This window comes from Numenius arquata, chromosome 7 (assembly GCF_964106895.1).
Source record: "Numenius arquata chromosome 7, bNumArq3.hap1.1, whole genome shotgun sequence".
NCBI classification, from domain to species: domain Eukaryota; kingdom Metazoa; phylum Chordata; class Aves; order Charadriiformes; family Scolopacidae; genus Numenius; species Numenius arquata.
Window position 1 is genome coordinate 42,781,927 of NC_133582.1, and position 19,002 is coordinate 42,800,928.

At 42.1% G+C, this 19,002-nt stretch overlaps 1 protein-coding gene across 1 annotated transcript in view; it reads left to right on the forward strand.

Moving 5' to 3' along the window:
• CPNE4 (copine 4) overlaps positions 1-19,002 on the forward strand; it is a 194,790-nt gene that overhangs the window by 136,415 nt on the left and 39,373 nt on the right. Inside the window, exons 8-9 of the mRNA XM_074150995.1 lie at positions 12,309-12,395; positions 12,995-13,054. Coding sequence (XP_074007096.1) covers positions 12,309-12,395; positions 12,995-13,054 — 147 coding nt within the window. The remainder of the gene's footprint in view (positions 1-12,308; positions 12,396-12,994; positions 13,055-19,002) is intronic.

Genomic DNA, 19,002 nt, shown 5'->3' on the forward strand with positions numbered 1-19,002 from the left:
ATCAGTTGTGTATTAACCCATTATAAATTACTTCTAAACAAAACCTGAGTAAACAAACCCCTGTTTTGTTCTCTCAGAGTCAAATTAAGTCAGGGGATCAGGACCTTCTTATAATGGGCTGAATTTTTGCAGCTTTTACAGCACTTACCTGAACTGGTACCTGCCAAAACTTAAACCAAACTGAATTTGAGTGGAAAGAAAACCTACCTAAAGAGGTAAACAGATTCCAGAGTGAAGAACATTATAAGGCCAGTGATGTGACAACACTCCAGTTTTGTATACAAATACCTGTGGCTGGGAAAGGGACTGTGAGAGTAGTAAAGAGTGTGTATTTCCAAAGTAAATGTCTTCAAAATAGGATCACAGCCCTCCCCAAACAAACAGCTTGTTGGCCAAGACAAGAGACTTGCAGTCCGGAGTACCAGGAATGGCTGTGAAGGGTAAACTCTATAGTCTTTATTCTGATGGAGAAACAGTGTGGTCTTTTCATCCTCAGCTGGCCAAAAGGATGGTTACTCTTTCAGGGGCATAACAAGTTACTACAGCCCATTGTCATTTCTTGTTCTAGATTGACACTGCAGTATCAGAGTGCTGTACAGGAATGTTTTAGTGTTGCACAATGCTTTAAGTGCCTGACCCTCTGTCTTGCTAAGGGCTTGCCATTTGCAATTGGGCAGGCTGCCTTTCACCTGTAACATTGCAATCTGCATTTTATTGCAAAAGTGCAGCTTTTCTCCTCCACACGCCTGAGCCATTGTGGGTTATTTCTTCCTTGTTGCTCTCATTCTGTTGTTAATGTGCAGTTATTCTGTGGGCTTGCACCTGCAACATCTGATTCATAGATTCATAGATTCATAGATTGGTCCAGGCCGGAAGGGACCTCCAAAGGTCATCTAGTCCGACCTCCCCGCAGTCAGCAGGGACACCCCCAACTAGACCAGGTTGCCCAGGGCCTCGTCGAGCTTCACCTTGAATATCTCAAGGGAAGGGGCCTCAACCACCTCCCTGGGCAACCTGTTCCAGTGTTCCACCACCCTCATGGTAAAGAATTTTTTCCTAATATCCAATCTAAATCTCCCCTTCTCCAGCTTAAAACCATTGCCCCTCGTCCCGTCGCTGCAGGCCTTTGTAAACAGACCCTCCCCAGCCTTCCTGTAGGTCCCCCTCAGGTACTGGAAGGCCGCTATGAGGTTTCCCCGGAGCCTCCTTTTCTCCAAGCTAAACAACCCCAGCTCCCTCAGTCTGTCCTCATAGGAGAGGTGCTCCAGCCCCCTGATCATTTTGGTGGCCCTCCTCTGGACCCGCTCCATCAGGTCCATGTCCTTTCTATATTGAGGGCTCCAGACCTGCACACAGTACTCCAGGTGAGGTCTCACCAGAGCAGAGTAAAGTGGCAGAATCACCTCTCTGGATCTGCTGGCAACACTTCTTTTGATGCAGCCCAGGATGTGATTGGCCTTTTGGGCTGCGAGAGCACATTGCCTGCTCATGTCCAGCTTCTCGTCAATCAGCACCCCCAAGTCCCTTTCCTCAGGGCTGCTTTCTAATACCTCATCCCCCAGTCTGTATTTATACTGAGGATTGTTTCTTCCCAGGTGCAGAATCCTGCACTTGCTTTTGTTGAACCTCATGAGGTTCATCTGGGCCCACGTCTCCAGCCTGTCCAGGTCCCTCTGAATGACATCCCGTCCCTCCGGTGTATCGACAGCACCACACAGCTTGGTGTCATCTACAAACTTGCTGATGGTGCTCTCAATCCCTCTGTCTATGTCTTTGATAAAAATGTTAAACAGTACTGGTCCCAGGACGGACCCTTGAGGGACACCACTAGTCACTGCTCTCCATCTGGACTTAAAGCCATTGAGTACCACCCTCTGGGTGTGACCATTCAGCCAATTCCTTATCCACTGAACCGTCCACCCATCAAATCCGTATCCCTCCAATTTGGCAAGTAGAATGTTGTGAGGAACTGTGTCAAAGGCCTTACAGAAGTCCAGATAGATTACATCCATAGGTCGCCCCTTGTCTACTGACCTAGTCACTTCATCATAGAAGGCCACTAGGTTAGTCAGGCGGGACTTGCCCCTAGTAAAGCCATGTTGGCTGTCCTGAATCATCCCCCTGTCCTCCATGTGCCCAAGCATGGCATCCAGAAGGATCTGTTCCATGATCTTCCCAGGCACAGAGGTGAGGCTGACAGGTCGGTAGTTCCCAGGGTCCTCCTTTCTTCCCTTTTTAAAAATGGGTGTGATGTTTCCTTTCTTCCAGTCTGCAGGGACTTCACCTGACTGCCATGACTTTTCGAATATCATGGAAAGTGGTTTTGCAACTTCATCAGCCAGTTCCTTCAGGACTCTGGGATGGATTTCATCAGGTCCCATGGACTTGTATATCTTTAGATTCCTTAGGTGATCACGTACCATGCCTTCAGTTATAGTGGGATGGACTTTGTCACCTGAATCCTCAACTTGTGGGCCATCAATACAAGAGCTAGGAGGAGAGGGGTTGCCAGTGAAGACTGAGGCAAAAAAATTATTGAGAACTTCTGCCTTCTCTTCCTCCATTGATACAAGTTCCCCATTGCTGCTCATTAGGGGGGGTACATTTTCTTTAACCTTCCTTTTCTGGTTAATGTACCTGTAGAAGCCTTTCTTGTTTTTCTTTATGTCCCTTGCCAAGTCCAATTCTAGCTGTGCCTTGGCCTCCCTGACCTCATTCCTACACAGCCGGGCAACATCCCTATAATCTTCCCAGGTTGCCTGTCCCTTCTTCCATTTCCTGTGTAGCCCCATCTTACCCCTTAGTTTGACCAGCAGGTCCCGGCTCAACCATGGTGGTTTCTTGCCTTCCTTACCCAATTTCCTACATGTTGGGATTGAGATCTTTTGTGCTCTATGGAGAGCATCCTTAAAGATCTGCCAGCTTTGTTCTGCTCCCTTGTCCCTAAGGGCAGTTTCCCATGGGGTCCTATTTACTAACTCCTTGAAGAGTTGGAAGTTCGCTTTCTTAAAATTTAGCGTCCTGATGGTGTTCCTCTTGGGCTTCAAACTTCTTAAGAGAGTGAATCCAGTTGTTATAGCCTGTTCTCAGGGGATGCAATTTCCACCAGTGTGAGAATCAGTCCTTCTCCCCCCTCTTTTCTAATCCTTGCTGTGTAGTCTATCTTGAGGAAAACAAGATTAGTGGATAAAATAGTGGGTAATAGTCATTGAAGTGGCTAATAAATATTCCCAAAAAAATATACACGCACATGCTAGATGGCTCTTGCACCTGATGAAAGCAGGCTTCAGGCAGCACTAATAGCATGACAGGCAAGAACAAGCAGTAGGGAGTTTGATAGATCCTGGTGAAAACAGTATAGTTATTATCACAGAATCACAGAATATTTTTGGTTGGATGGGACCTTTGAGATCATCGAGTCCAACTGACAAGAAAAAAAAAAAAAACACCAACAAAAAACACAACACCAAAACCAAACCAAAACAAACACCCACAACCCCACACCACACCGACCCACAGACAAACCAACAGTCTCGGGCACTAGAGCATGCCCTGAAGTGCCATGTCTACACGTTCCTTAAATACCTCCAGGGATGGTGACTCCACCACCTCCCTGGGCAGGCTGTTCCAGTGCCTGACCACTCTCTCAGTAAAGTAATTCTTCCTAATATCTAATCTAAACCTCCCCTGCCGCAACTTCAGACCATTTCCTCTGGTCCTGCCATTATTCACTTGGGAGAAGAGGCCAACACCCACCTCTCTACAACCTCCTTTCAGGGAGTTGTAGAGGGCAAAGAGGCCTCCTCTCAGCCTCCTCTTCTCCAAACTAAACATGCCCAGTTCCCTCAGCCTCTCCTTGTATGACTTGTTCTCTAGACCCCTCACCAGCTTGGTGGCTCTCCTCTGGACACGCTCCAGCAGCTCAATGTCCTTCCTGTAGTGAGGGGCCCAGAACTGGACACAGCACTCGAGGTGAGGCCTCACCAGGGCCCAGTCCAGAGGCACCATCACTGCCCTACTCCTGCTGGCCACGCTATTCCTGATACAGGCCAGGATGCCGTTGGCCTTCTTGGCCACCTGGGCACGCTGCTGGCTCATGTGAAGCCGGCTGTCCACCAACACCCCCAGGTCCTTTTCTGCTGGGCAGCTTTCCAGCCACTCTTCCCCAAGCCTGTAGCGTTGCCTGGGGTTGTTGTGACCGAAATGCAGGACCCGGCACTTGGCCTTATTAAAACTCATCCCATTGGCCTTGGCCCGTTGATCCAACCTGTCCAGGTCCCTCTGTAGAGCCTGCCGACCCTCAAGCAGATCAACACTCCCACCCAGCTTGGTGTCACCTGCAAACTTACTGAGGGTGCACTCAATCCCCTTATCCAGATCATCAATAAAGATATTAAACAAGACCGGCCCCAAAACTGAGCCCTGAGGGACACCACTGGTGACCGGCCGACAACTGGATTTCACCCCATTAATCACAACTCTCTGGGCACAGCCATCCAGCCAGTTTTTTACCCGGTGAAGAGTACAGTTGACTATGCCATGATTCGCCAGCTTCTCCAGGAGAACGCTGTGGGGGACGGTGTCAAAGGCCTTACCAAAGTCCAGGTAGACAACGTCCACAGCCTTCCCACATCGAGAAGGTGGGTCACATGGTCATAGAAAGAGATCAAGTTGGTTAAGCAGGACTTCCCTTTCATAAACCCATGCTGGCTGGCCCTGATCCCTCGGCTGCCCTGCGCTTGCCGTGAGAGCTCACTCAGGATGATCCTCTCCATGATCTTTCCCGGTACCGAGGTCAGACTGACAGGCCTATAGTTTCCCGGATCCTCCTTCCAGCCCTTCTTGTAGATGGGCGTCACGTTGGCCACCCTCCAGTCATCTGGTACCTCTCCTGTTGACCGGGATTGTTGATAGATAATGGAGAGAGGCTTGGTGAGCTCTCCCACCAGCTCCCTGCGTATCCCTGGGTGAATCCCACCCAGCCCCATGGACTTATGCGTGTCCAAGTGCATAAGCAAATCATTAACTACTTCCATTTATGGAAGAAATATCGCAGCGGATCAAACGCTGTACAGGAGAGGTCACTTGTGTGGGACACTATGGCACTTGTCACTTGGCTGGAGCCGCAGAGCAATTTCCCTTTCTCTCTTTCTCTCTCACTCTGTCCCTCCCTCCCTTTCTCATTCTCTCCCCTTTTTCTTTATTTTTCTCTTTTTCTCTCTCTCTGTCCCTTCCTCCTTCATCCTATCTCCTTTTTCTCTATTCTCCAAAAATAACTATTGCTGCTAAAGGCAATATATGCCATTAGCTGTCAACCCCATAAATGCATCATGGTTTATCTCAACATCCTTTGTGCAACATTAAGTAATGTGATTGCATTTGTCAGTTTTTTCTTTAGTGTTATTCTACCCAAAGAAAAAGCGTGTGCAATGGAGTGTTTACTTTGAATAAAGATGGTTTGGTAAACCTTTAGGGAATGGCAGAGGAGGAGGAAGGTGGTTTGCCTTCAAGTGGAGGTGTTGCTAGGTATTTCTAATAAGGAAGACCACATCAAAGAAATATAATTATATGTGGGTGAGGAGATTAGTAGATTATACATAGTCCTTCCTTCCTAGAAGAGACTTTTTCATAGCCTCTGACCAGAAAATGTTCTGTTTTCTACATTGTACTCATTTTAGTCAGAGGAATAAAAGTGCCAGCTACATCCTTCAGCCCATGGCATCACAACAGTGAGTTGTAATGAGGACCAAAACCTGTAATTTATCTCAGATGCTGTGGAAGCAAGCGTAAAGAGCAGAACTCAGGTCTGACATCCCTGTTTGAGTTGCTAAGGAGACAGAGTGAAACTTTTTATTCTGGTTATATTTTCTTTTGTGCCTTTATGGCCAGCTACAGTAATTGCTATAGTTCTGTCAAAAGATAGTGAAAAGATAATCAAAACATCTTAGTGATTGTCAACCGGGGTTTTTCACTGTCCAAGACAACTGAAGAGAATAGGAGGGAAGATTTATCATTGACAGGGGATCTAGGAACTCTCCTTCAGTAGCAGCTGCAAATCTGTACGGTGTTAAAAGAGGTTACACCAATGACAGGGCTCCACCTTTCTGCCCATCAGCAACACCTGTATTAGTTGGTATCAGCTCCACAAGTTGTCATAGAAGCATTAAGCAATATAGACAGGAGGAACATTGTAGTTTGTGCTGGTGAGCAGAAAGAGCTGTGTGTCATCTGTGAACTGCTGGTACTTCTCACCATTTTGTCAGTTCATCTCATCTCTGGATGAGTTGACAAGGATTTGAAGTTGCCTTTTAATTGTACATCATTCCTCCTCCAGAAAGCAAAGAGTATATTCTGACCCATTCTTCAACTTCCCCTCGGGCAAAATAAAAGTATCTTGTAGCCAATCTATCAATGGCTATAGAACGACTTGAGATGGTCAGAATGGATATGTGTCACCTACTTACAGGAGGTGATGGTGTTTCTAAGACTGTTTCAGTTCCATCCCTGGGCTCGGTATTGATTATCCCAAGTTTTGAGTGTCAGCCTCTGATCAGATGAGCTAATAGTTGGCTTGTTGGCTTGCCTCCACTGTGAGATTTCTTGGGAATTTGTGTTTGAGACCAGGCATCATTTAGATAAATGTTGTGAATCTAGCACTGGCAGCTTGCTAGTGGTTGAACTACTAGTGTGTGAAGGAAGAAGGGAAGATACCGTCTCTGGATGATTGATTACCTGTTTTGATCAGGAGTGGCATAAGTGGTTCATGAATTTCTTTCCTGAATGTGGCAGGTCCTGGGTGAGATTCACAGGTCTTGACTTATGACTCATTCAGGGTGACAGTTCCTTCTCAATGACTGAAAAGACTGAATTCTGGGAAAGCTGGCTGGTCTTTCACCTAGTGGTAAAGGTGAAATTAATTCATGTTGTTTAAAAAGACTTCCTGATCATGAACAACCTTTTCAGTGAAGCAGGATAATAGCTTGGTGTGTGTTTCTGGTCCATAACTAACTTGTTGTCGTAGACCGTTATATTCCAACACCTAACCTGTTTTCGTACTGATCACCAATAAAAAATGGCAGAGACATCCTGTTGTTCAAATGCACATCTGAAGCAGGCATTTCTAAACCTTCTATTTAACATTTTCCACCACTCCAAAACTCATCATTTATTCCTTTGCCATAATCTTGTCACAAGAAAACAGAGTAAGAACAAGTCCGTCCCTATTTGTGAGTTATGTTTAGTGAAATACTAGTAAATACTTAGAGTTTATTGTATGCTTAGGCTTTGTTCCATATAGATGTATAACATATATTTTTAATACTTGTGTATAGTGGCAGTTTTATAAGCTGTTTTAATATTGATCTACCAAATATTTTAAAACAAGATTGGAAAAGCTTGGTAAAAATTTAAGGACTATTAAAGCTTATGTAATTGAAAGGAGAAATCCTCCACTAATGAGAAAAAAAGTCACAATTTTTTTAAATGGAGGCAACAAAACCAGAGGGATTTGGGGGGAAAAAAACATCGAAACGTAACCCACCTGGATCCCGATGCAGCACAGGAGTTATATAAGGGAAAAATCTGTTCTTGTATTATATAAAAATGGACACGTGTGTATACACACGCACACACAAAAGGGAAGAGGAGGAAAAAAACTTGCTGCACTTACCACCTCCACTGACATTCCTGCGAGTTTTGGGTGTTATTGAGGGGCAGGGAGGGCTGCTGAGGTGCACAAGATTTCTGGGGTCCTTATATAGTGTAAACTTCTTCCAGAAAGCAATTACATGAACATAATGTTTATCAGGCTTAAATAATGCGAGTTGGGTTCCCCCATTTGTCCAGATATCTGATTCTGATCCTCACTCAAGGCCTTTGCATCAGGTTGCTCTTGAGGTAACTGAGGCTGGATGAGACCTTTAAGCCTTTGGTAATGGGCCAAGGAGTTTATTAACACCAATGGAGAATTCCCTGTCTAGTTTTATCGGGAGACAGGCAAATTCGTCCTGGACTGTCTGCAACATCAGCAGCTGCTGTTGGCCGTGGAGAGGGCAGTGGAGGCCTCCAAGGAGGGTGTAGCCATGTCAGGCACCTGCCATGTCCGTGTGATTAGGCAACCAGTGGTGCAGCCCCAGGAGTGCGGGTGAGGTGAGGGCTGAGGAGACAAGAAATGCTTTTGCTTCATTCCCCAGGTGCAAGTTTTCAGAGGAAACCTCTGATAGTGATTAAAAGTGTCTCTTCTCCCATGGTGGATGTCCCTCTGGGACAGAAGGAGGTAAAAAAACCCAACATCCTGTCCTCTTGCCTGAAGGGACGGCAGGAATAAACTCACCTTTCAGGAGTTGCAGTTCGCTTAAAAGGGACTTGCTTTTCTTGAGGCATCAGAAAGAGATAATGCAGGATATAATCCTACCTGCTATCGATTGGCTTTTTTCACCCTGTCCATTAGATCATGATGCCTCCTTTGTCATTTACAAACTGTGCAATTTGTTGCAGCAGCTGTACGTGAAGGAACAAGAGAGAAACAAAAGAATTGCAGGAGAGGCAAGAGAACATGCTAATGAAAACCCAAGTTTTGCCGTACCTCTCTAGCTCTTTCCTCATGGGACTACCTGATGTGTGCAAGCACCGTGTCCCAGAGAAAGCAACTGCTCTGTATCGTGATTTCTCCTGCCTTAGGGTACATGAAGCTCTCCTGACACCATCATTTCTTCCTCTGAATAGCTTGTGCTGTTGGTAGCCACATACTGTGCAAATTTTAGTTCTACAATGGTTGCCCGCATTCAGTCACCTCCACTAGCCTTTGCTGGTGCGTGGCATGGGTGGTTGCACCATTTCCTCTTCTTTCCTGAAGGTTTGGTAAGAGAAGGGGTAGGAATGTTTGGGAAGGCAGCATCCTCCACTGTAGAGAGTAGTATGTCTTATTGAGGGATCTGTATCTGCTCATTACAGCAACAGGAGGATTAGGACCTTACAAGTGTCAGCATTAGTTTTCTGACTTTCATTGGAGAATAATTGGATGGCATTTGGTTTACATTCAGAAATTCTCCACATGGTGTTTCAAATTTCAGGATATGACAGAAACACCAAAGCAGTATAGTCTGGGGGTTCATTACCAACATTTGCAACAGTATTTACATTAAATTAACAAGAGATAAAACCACGTTGCTTTCTGTTTCAGATTCACTGTGGTGTTTGACAGGGAAAGAGCTTGCGTAGCCCAGAGCTGCCAGGAATTTGGAGGAAATGCTAAGTGACTTTCAGAATGATGAGTCCAAACTTCACAGTGTTTACCGTTAGTGTCAGATTGCGGACCCTTGTATTAGTTTCCTCTGAACTGAAAAGTTAATCTAAGAGACAAAAATGAATCGATAAAAAACAATGTCAGACTCCAAATCAATACTGGGAATGTAGGAACGGACTGAAAATTGAGCTTGGCCTCAATACAAGCAAAATATTTGAAAATTTTTTCTCGTTATTACTTACCTGCTTAGAGTTGTATTCTGAACTCTATTCCCTTTGGAAGAGCTAGAGATACGATAAGGCCTGTATAGGGAATTTCCTTCAAATGATGCTTGTCACATCTTCAGCTCGAGATGTGGGAATTGCTGAGGTCAGAACTGGGTCTTGGTGGATAAGTGAAGATTGAAAGTTTCATGTAAAACACTCTTACTGTTTTTTTAAGCGACGCGACTCTCCTCTCCTCTCCTCTCCTCTCCTCTCCTCTCCTCTCCTCTCCTCTCCTCTCCTCTCCTCTCCTCTCCTCTCCTCTCCTCTCCTCTCCTCTCCTCTCCTCTCCTCTCCTCTCCTCTCCTCTCCTCTCCTCTCCTCTCCTCTCCTCTCCTCTCCTCTCCTCTCCTCTCCTCTCCTCTCCTCTCCTCTCCTCCTTTTCCTTTCTCTTCTTTATACTGTTGCATCAACAGATTTAATAGGTGCAAAATTGTCCTTTCTTTCTGTTTTCCTACTTTCTACAAATTTGCTACTCTGTTCTTTCCTTTGCTTTATTATCCACATTAGCCAATGACATTAGTGACTTGCACACAGAATATTTTAATAAGCTTTAGATAGTTGCTGAGAATCGTTATCCGTACATCTCAAAATGTGTTGCAAAGGTAGGTGAACATTCCTAGTTGCGTTTTACAGTTAGCACAGAGAACCTGAGGCTTGCCATAGGCACAGGTTTTTCTGCCCTGAAGTAGCCTTTTATGCTGCTTTGGTCCTTATATAGTATGAACTCCTTCCAGAAACCAATTACATGAACATAATGTTTATCAGGCTTAAATAACCCTTTTCCCAAGGAGAGGTATTATGTACATAGTGTAAGGGTTCATACAGGTCAGGCCTTGTTTCAACATGGACATTGAAAAGTGTTCATGTTGGAGGATGATAAAATTAAGGAAGTGCACCTTGGAAGTTCAGGGGAAAGTAATGAGGTCTCTCCAGTGTAGTTCGGTATCAAAGGGAGGAATACAAATCCTTACACCTATTTTTTCTCTCTATTTGATACATTACAGTTTCTTTATAATATACAGACAGCACAATTTCTCTGTAGGAAAGCTTCCAATAAGTTTGGAGACAACTGAATGCTAAAACATTTTCCCAGACAGCAATGTATCAAGATGCGAGTGGGCAGTGCTATTGCCTCGCTGCCAGATTGCTTTCCCAAATATGAGCTTATTGCACTCTGGCATTGTGTCACACAGCACTCTCTTTACTTGGAGAGAAGGGCTTTTATTTCTTAAGCCTCACTGCTTCTCTTGAGCAGAGAAAAAAATGTTTATGGAGGGTTTTCCCTGAACATGTGGGCCTATGTCTGCCTGTCTTCTCAGTTGGAAAATTCATTTCACAAGACAAATAATTGAGCTGTAGGCGAACCGAGAGAGCAAGCAGATGTGCTTCCTGCAGTTGGAGCATTTTTTTGTCTTTTCCCTTTCTTCACTCTGTCACCTGTCTCCAGTAACACAGTGATGAAAATACTGCTCCTCCCCTGTGCAGAAAAGGTCTCATATTGCTCCAAAGCCATATGTTTTGCCTTCCATGTTTTTGACATTTGACAAAAGCTCTAAGTTTGAAATACTTCAGACATCCAAATAATTGTTGTTAGGCATCGGTTTGAAGCTTGTGAGATCGCTGGGGCTGTTCATGAGGTAAAAACAGTTTTACGTGCTCAAACGCTTTGCTCAGACATATCCTTTGTGAACGTCTTCACTATAGACAAAGTATTCTAACACTTGACAGATATGTTTCATTTCATAATGTCGTAATAGGGATTTTTAGATAATAAGTCATCCTGGTTCCCTTTGGAGATCTATTCTTTATGTTACCCAACATCAAATGGTTTCTTCCAGAACTTGAAAATACCTCCCTGAAAGAAAATAGTAATGTTCTTAACGTTATTTAATAACACATTACAGAATCAAACCTGGATTTACAAATGCCAATAGATACTTTCACGTACAAATGTACATTTTGCTCCTGCAGTAAGATGTATGAACAATATTGCAGACATTAGAGGTCAGGGTCTGAAAGCTTGGCCTTATCAGTCTGCCTGAAACCAGAGGAGGGCAGAACATTTGAAGGGGAAATCAGTAAGACTCTGGGACACATTATGATGGGAGCAAGACGATATATTTCGGTAACAAGGTACGGCTATTTTGCTTTAAAATTGACTATTTGTACATAAAACTGGTCAGAACATTTTCAGAAAAGGGTTTTAATAGATTCTTAGGGATAATTTTCAAATATATTGGTAATTAGCTAACTGCATCTTTGTGCACTTTTTAGTGATTTTCTTAACTTTTTATTTTACTATTGGGCTTAAAGAAGAAACTATTGCTTTTTTTCAAGAGAGAGTGAGATGATCTCTGATCAGAATTTCTCCAATCATGAGTTTTATTTTAAACACCAGTGTTACTGGGTAGGCAGTTTTGTAGTTGATGCAATGCATCAGGTTGCTCCCTCCAGTATTTTAATTTGTATTCAGTTCCCTCTTTTTTTCTCCTCTTAAATAATTTCAAAGATCCTCAATCTTGCTTGTGTAGCACCTGAACTTACAAGACTGGAAGACAACACACGTATCTGGATATCTCCCTGCGTGCTGTGTCCACACATATGAAGGCAGATGTTTGCCCTGGGCCTTTTTCTATTAAGATCATTCTCTGCATAGTTAATGGTTTTCATTTTTTCTTATGTGTGCACCATTATTTGATAGGATTTAGTTAACTGTGGAAATCAGACAGTGCCATTTTTGTTAATTATTCAATTTGTACATAAATTTTCCTTCAAGTGGTGACTGCTGTTTTTCACAGGTACAATGGGAATGCATTAACCCCAAGTACAAAGCAAAGAAGAAGAATTACAAGAACTCAGGCATTGTCATACTTAACCAGTGCAAGGTAAATACATGTTTTGCTTTTTGGCTCTTTCTTTACTAAGCTCTCAGCCATATATTTTAATGGTGTTTGGAAGCATAGAAAAAAAAAAGGAACTGCCTGTAGAATGGCAATGGAAACTGATCCACTGCAAAAATTAAAGGCAAGGACTTGAATCCCAAAAGTAAGCTGTCTCCAAGTCTCTTCTTTTATTTCTCTTGCCGTATCCCTGCTGTTGTGCAATGGAGTGGGCAGTACTAAACTCTTACACCTACAGGCTTGCCAGTTGGCCTTTTGTGTGTTTCTCTTCTAATCCTTCCACCATTTCTACAAAATTGCTCTTGTTCCTCCTAAACCAATAGCAAAATTTCCACTGACTTCCCATTGAGAAGGAGCAGAGCTTGGTTCTACTTTTGATGTGAATTTTCCTTTCTGTAGTTTTAGGATTTTGTTATTTTCTATGCTTACATTTTTGTTTCCATCTCAAACTATATTTAACACATTCTTCCTTTACTTTATTTTCAGTTGGTCCGTTCCCTCCTTTCAATTTACTTTTTTCAGGCAGTTCTGTGATGTTTTAGCAGTATACAGCTAATTTGAATGTCTTGCTTTCATGTCTGCAGATCCACAAGATGCATTCTTTCTTAGATTATATCATGGGAGGCTGCCAAATACAGTTTACAGTAAGTGTCTTACTTCTCTAACTTGTTTTAATGAAAGGGAATCCCCTTAGATACTGATTCATTACTTTCACAGAGAAATGATTCTTACATGCCATTTCTTGGTAAATTATTAAGGTCTTCTTGCAAAATGTATTAAGCATAGAAAATAAAACTATGCTAGTGCAGTAAGATTTTTCTTGCACATGCTGATTTACTTCTATGTTTTGCAGCAATGACAATCACGTTGCAAAAAGTACAGAGAACTTCATACAGGGTTGAGAAGCTAAGCTGGTGTTGTCCCACCAATTCCATCTGAGCTACATCAGGTCCCAAAAGCTGGAGAACTGAATTAGCCCTTGTGACAGTGCTGACTGGCCTTTGGCTTTTGAGCCTCAGTTTGTTCACAAGAATTTTAAATAAAATCCCTTGCTGGGACTGCATCACAGGGGAGGATTTCATCTCACCTGCCTTTAACCTCTTAAATGTTAGATGTCCTGTTCATCAATCCTATGGGCCAGTCTTCCTTTCCAGAATGAGTCGTCCATTAAAGCAAGTTATTTCCCCTCTAACGGTGCCATACAGAAGGTCACAGGCAGAGAGATAGTCCAGCCAGGAACCTCTCTCTGTCAGTCTGGGGTAAATGGTAGGGTAAATGCTGATGTTTCATACCTCAGCCATAGCTACCAACAGTAAGATGGCACTACAGTGGGACAAGATTGTAATTTAGAGAGAATTCAGAAGTTATTCAGTTCAAGGAACAGGCGATAAAATGATTTGCAGAGCTCTCCATAAAGAGAAATACAATATTTTGCATTTCCAATTTTTAGAAACATTTCATGCTGTGTGGTTTTGATCTTTTTGTTTTGTTTTGGTTTTGTTTTTTTTGAATCTGGGAAATAAAATAAAGTGAAATTAAATTAAATTAAATTAAATAAATAATAAATCAGTATTTGCCATAGCATAGGAATACAAATTGTGGCTCAGTTCCAGTTTCATTTATGTGACTTTTAATTTCATACCAGGTACAAGGGTAAAATCTAACGCTCCAAGGTAGTGTTCTTCTGCTGGAGATCTTTTGTTTTCCTGTAGCACCCTGCCCTGTTCCTGTTGCCAGGTATCAAGTTTTTTTGGGTTTTTTTTTGTGGCTGGACTCAATGATCTCAAAGGTCCCTTCCAACCATGAAGATTCTGTGATTCTGTATCGGACATTGGATGCTCCTGAAATGTTCCATTTCACTTTTACCAGACAAGCCTTCATTTTCCAAAATGATGTAACAAAAAAAGAAAGATTTTTTTTGTCCCAACAGAAAATTCCAGCAACAGCAGCAGCTATAGACAGTAATAGATTTTCTTTTTCTGTACAAATCAATTTTTTGAGGTGTAAAACATGTGCTTTGCCAGTACACCTTGCAAAGTCATTGAATAACACCCAGAACTGAGCACCCTGTTTCTGTTTTTGAAGGAAATACCTACTATAGTGGTACAAAGATCTTTATAGTTGTCTTCTCTCAAGCAAAACATCCTGTGTGATTACCTCTCTGTCTTACCCAGCTTCTTCTTCTGTTATCCCCACATGCCTACAAAGCCCATTTCTCCTCCAAATCTGAAACTCATCAATCCCTGGGAACCCCCTTTAATTTATCTTTCCTGACATTTCCTCCCTAAAAATATGACCGGAAGAACTCAACTATCAAATGTGTTCAAGGTCATTTGCAGAAAGACAGTAATGTCTTTAAGTAATATTTAAAAGCCTTTTCTAATCAGGCCAAGTGCTTAAGCACATGCAAAGACTGATTAATATGCATTTCCCACAACTCTAGCTCAAGCACAGAAGCTCTGTAACCATTAGAAAGTGTCTAGGGATATACATATTATTATGTTACAGCTGTGCTTTGCAAACTCTTTTTGATTCCTCCTTAAAAGTTTTCCACTGGAAGAGCAAGTCCTTACACAGCGCACTGAAGGGTCATGGCAATTGGCTTGCCTTTTATTTACTTGTTGTGGATTTCCTATTAGTAGGCTGTGAATCACAAGTTGAAAACTGCCGTGTTAAAATGGATAGTATTGCTTCTACTATATTTTAGAATCATAGAATCATCTAGGTTGGAAGGGACCTTTAAGATCATCTAGTCCAACCATCAACCTAACTCTAAAAAAAACCTAACCTAAAAAAAAAACCAAAAGAAAACCATACAAAAAAATACATACATACATACAAAAATACATACCATTTTCTTATTTTAATATTTTGCTGAAATTAAACAAAACCATTGATAATAGGAAACTTAGGTAAATTTGCCTGCAAGGGTGGGCAGTGAGAACACAGAGGAAATGAAAGATCCATTATACTTTGAACCACAGAGATCCTTGAATTATTGCTGACCTCAATGGTAAATCCACCAGCTACAGTACTGTGTAAACTCATCACTATCAGTTTTCAACCTGTGTGGACTCAGGGGAAGCCGTTGTGGATGTCTCTGTGCCTATAGCTCTGTTCATGCATAACCTAGCGGTTTAACCTACTTAAAGATCCTCGCAAGCTGACTCCACATATCTTAGTTCCTCCTGCCTCAGTTGCACCAGTCCCCAGTCGTGATAGCATAGACTGGTTGTGAGACGTGTTGCTGTTTCCAGAAACATATCAGAGATTCTCCAGTGGGCACTGAAGGAAAAGGGTGCAGACTACAGGGGAGACATGCAATGCTCCCTTGCTTTCTGCACACATCGTATAATCTCCTTTTCACATAGACCTTATCTGCTTAATTCAGACAACTGAAATAGAGGAGGCCGATTCCTTCCACCTTCCCAAATTTTATTTCTTATAAGTGTAATGGATCTGGAATTGTTTGAAACTCTCCCAGTACATAGAATCATAGAATCATAGAATGGCTAGAGTTGGAAAGGACCTTAAAGATCATCTAGTTCCAACCCCCCTGCCATGGGCAGGGACACCTCTCACTAGAGCAGGTTGCTCAAAGCCCCATCCAGCCTGGCCTTGAACACTTCCAGGGATGGGGCATCCACAACTTCCCTGGGCAACCTGTTCCAGTGCCTCACCACCCTCACTGTAAAGAATTTCTTCCTGATATCTAATCTAAATCTCTTCTCTTCCAATTTAAAACCATTGCCCCTTGTCCAGTCACCACTCTTCCTGACAAAGAGTCCCTCTTCAGCTCTTCTGTAGGCTCCCTTCAGGTATTGATAGGCTGTTATAAGGTCTCCCCGGAGCCTTCTCTTCTCCAGGCTGAACAACCCCAGCTCTCTCAGTCTGTCATGTATTGCTGTTGTCTTAATGACATTTCTGTTGAGTTCATGCTGTTTACAGGCAGTACGATACAACTGTGATTTGAAAGGGCACTTGCTGAGGGAGGGAATTTGGGATGCTAAGTGTACATTTGATAACAAAAAGCTGTAGTATGGCGTATCTGCTAATTGAAAGCACTAATGAAGGCTTTGGTAACATCATGCTGTGTGTTCTTGGGATACTTTGTACATCTATTGTAAGAACATAGTTTGTAGTTAATGTCTCTGAAAAACGAAAGTAAACTTTTCCTTCACTTTAAAACCATTTATTAAGAAGCTTTCATCTATAGAGATCAATAGTTCTGATTCCGGTCCGCTATTTTAATGCACTGCTTATTGCAAAATGTTGTATCTCTTATCACACAGTGTTCCCTGCTGCAGAAGAAACGTTCAGAAGCTGGCAGTGCAAATGGGTCTGTAGCCAGAAAACATTTTCATCACTTTAGGAAATACAGCAGAAAGGATGTGTAACGTGCATAAAAGGAACTGTAATAGAAAGATATATTGGACAGATTCTCTCTCAGGCAGGTCAGGGTATTGGGCAAGCGGATTCATTTGTGACAGATCTAGCAGGAGGTCCAAGCTATGTAGGATGTCTTCAGTGTGATGAAAATCACCCTTTTACAAGGCTGAGGAAAAAAAGTACTAAGAGTTTAGTTATTGCTATGTTATGTTCTTATTTAGCTGTAGGAAGATGACTGGTACATTGGAACTGATACATTTAAAGATACAGTGATTAAAATCAAATGTACACACTGTAGGAAAGATTCCTACTTTGCTGCCCACAAGATTAGCTCAGTTGTGATATTAGCCTAACTTCTGTGATATGTTAGCTTAGTTTTACAAGTCCATATCCTTATTTGCACAAGAACTTGGTACTGCTGGGTAATGCCAAAAATGCAGAGCTCTGCATTGTTATTTTGGAATTGTGGCAAGTAACAGTGGTAATCTTTCTTAAAAGTCCTCCCCTTGGGAGTCAAACAGAGATTTGGATCAAAGTCAAGCACACTGCATCCAAGTATGAATATTCATAAAGGCTTCTTCATAGGAAATTAGGATTTATTTTTGCTTGTCAGTAGATCTCTACTACAAGGACCTTTTCCGAAAAGGAAGCTCATTTTGGGGAGGGTTTTTTCTTTCCCAAACACTAGCCACAGACTTTTTTCCAAGCTCATGAAACCCACTGCTTGTTCCTACACTGTTCTCTTGTTTTCAGTTAAAAACCATTTAGCTGTGGCTAACAGCCATGAAGGAAGATTTTTCCCATTCTATCTGATGTGTCACTTGAGTCTTGTTAATGTCTGCTTTGAGGTTATCAGTAAAAATGCCTACTTTTAAAAATTTTACAGGAATGCCCTTTGTTTATCATACAGTGACATTTTTGCACTTTTTATGATCAGAACAAAAAATGAAGGTTAAATTATTATCAAAGAAAATATACATCATTTTAAGAAAATATGCACACCTTGGCTAAGATTTTTTTTTTAAATAAGCATCCCCAAACTAAGCTAGTCCATACACATATCTATGAATTTACCTTAAGTGGCAGAAACCACTGCTGTTTCTTTCTTCCTTAGCTATATACATGCATGCAAGTGAGAATATGAGAAGTATTCCACTGATTTATTGAAGTTAAATCAAGCCATCATTTTCAGAAAAAGACCTATGTGGAAAACAGACTCACTGCTTCACTGCATGAACAGTGAGTAGGGAAGCAGAGGTGAAAGATCAATTTATTTGCAAGTCAAATCAAGCCCATATCTCCTGACTGGCATGTGGTGAGGGCTGGGGGGATCACAGTTGATCAAGGTGACAAAGGCATTTCCAAGCAACTTAGAGACCAGTGAAAAAATATTTTTCTTCTGCCAAGAGTTAGAAGTGGAAAATCAGAAATGGTGGGGAAAAGCCACGTAGGGTTGACCCAGAATGATTTTTCTCTTTTAGTTTTTAGCTACAAAAAAAGAAGGTTCAGGAGGACTGTGTATTTTTTTTTTTAAAGAGAGAATTAAAATATTATGTTTCATTTTAATTTTATAGCTGCATAAAATAGTCTTTCCTGTGCCAAGCAGAGGCTCCAACTGGGGAAGCCGCTCATGGACAGAGGCAAGCTGGGACTTCAAAGTTCTTTTTGCAGCTTTCAGGAAGGCCCTTACCTGTCAACTGTGCTGTAAAACTGAGAAATAAACTCTGTGCATTTTTCTATTGAGTATCCAGGTATAACGGGTTTTTGGAGGAAGAGATCATTGGACAAAATCATAAGGAAGTTTGTAAATGGCTTTGTTCCCTCTGTGACAACCTTTGGGTTTCTTGATGCTCCTTGCAGGAATTCCTAGAAAGCAGCATCACAAATTTAGAAGAGGGCTTTCTGGTCCATGACAGTCATATCACAGGAAGATGCATGCCAGAATATATCTTTGGTGAGAAATATAAAGAGCATTTCAAAAGAGAAAAAGGAATTCTAAGAGGATTGATTAATATTTACTTTCGCATTGAATGATTCCCATAATCTTCTCTTAAGCCTTTTCAACACAAAAATCTGTGCAGGATTTTTACCCTGCAGCTCACCTTTAAGCTTGCTATCATCTGTGAAATTTGGAGGGTTAATTATTTAATGCTTAGATGTTTTGAAAGTAAATAATACCAATCAGGCAGTATCTACTATTATT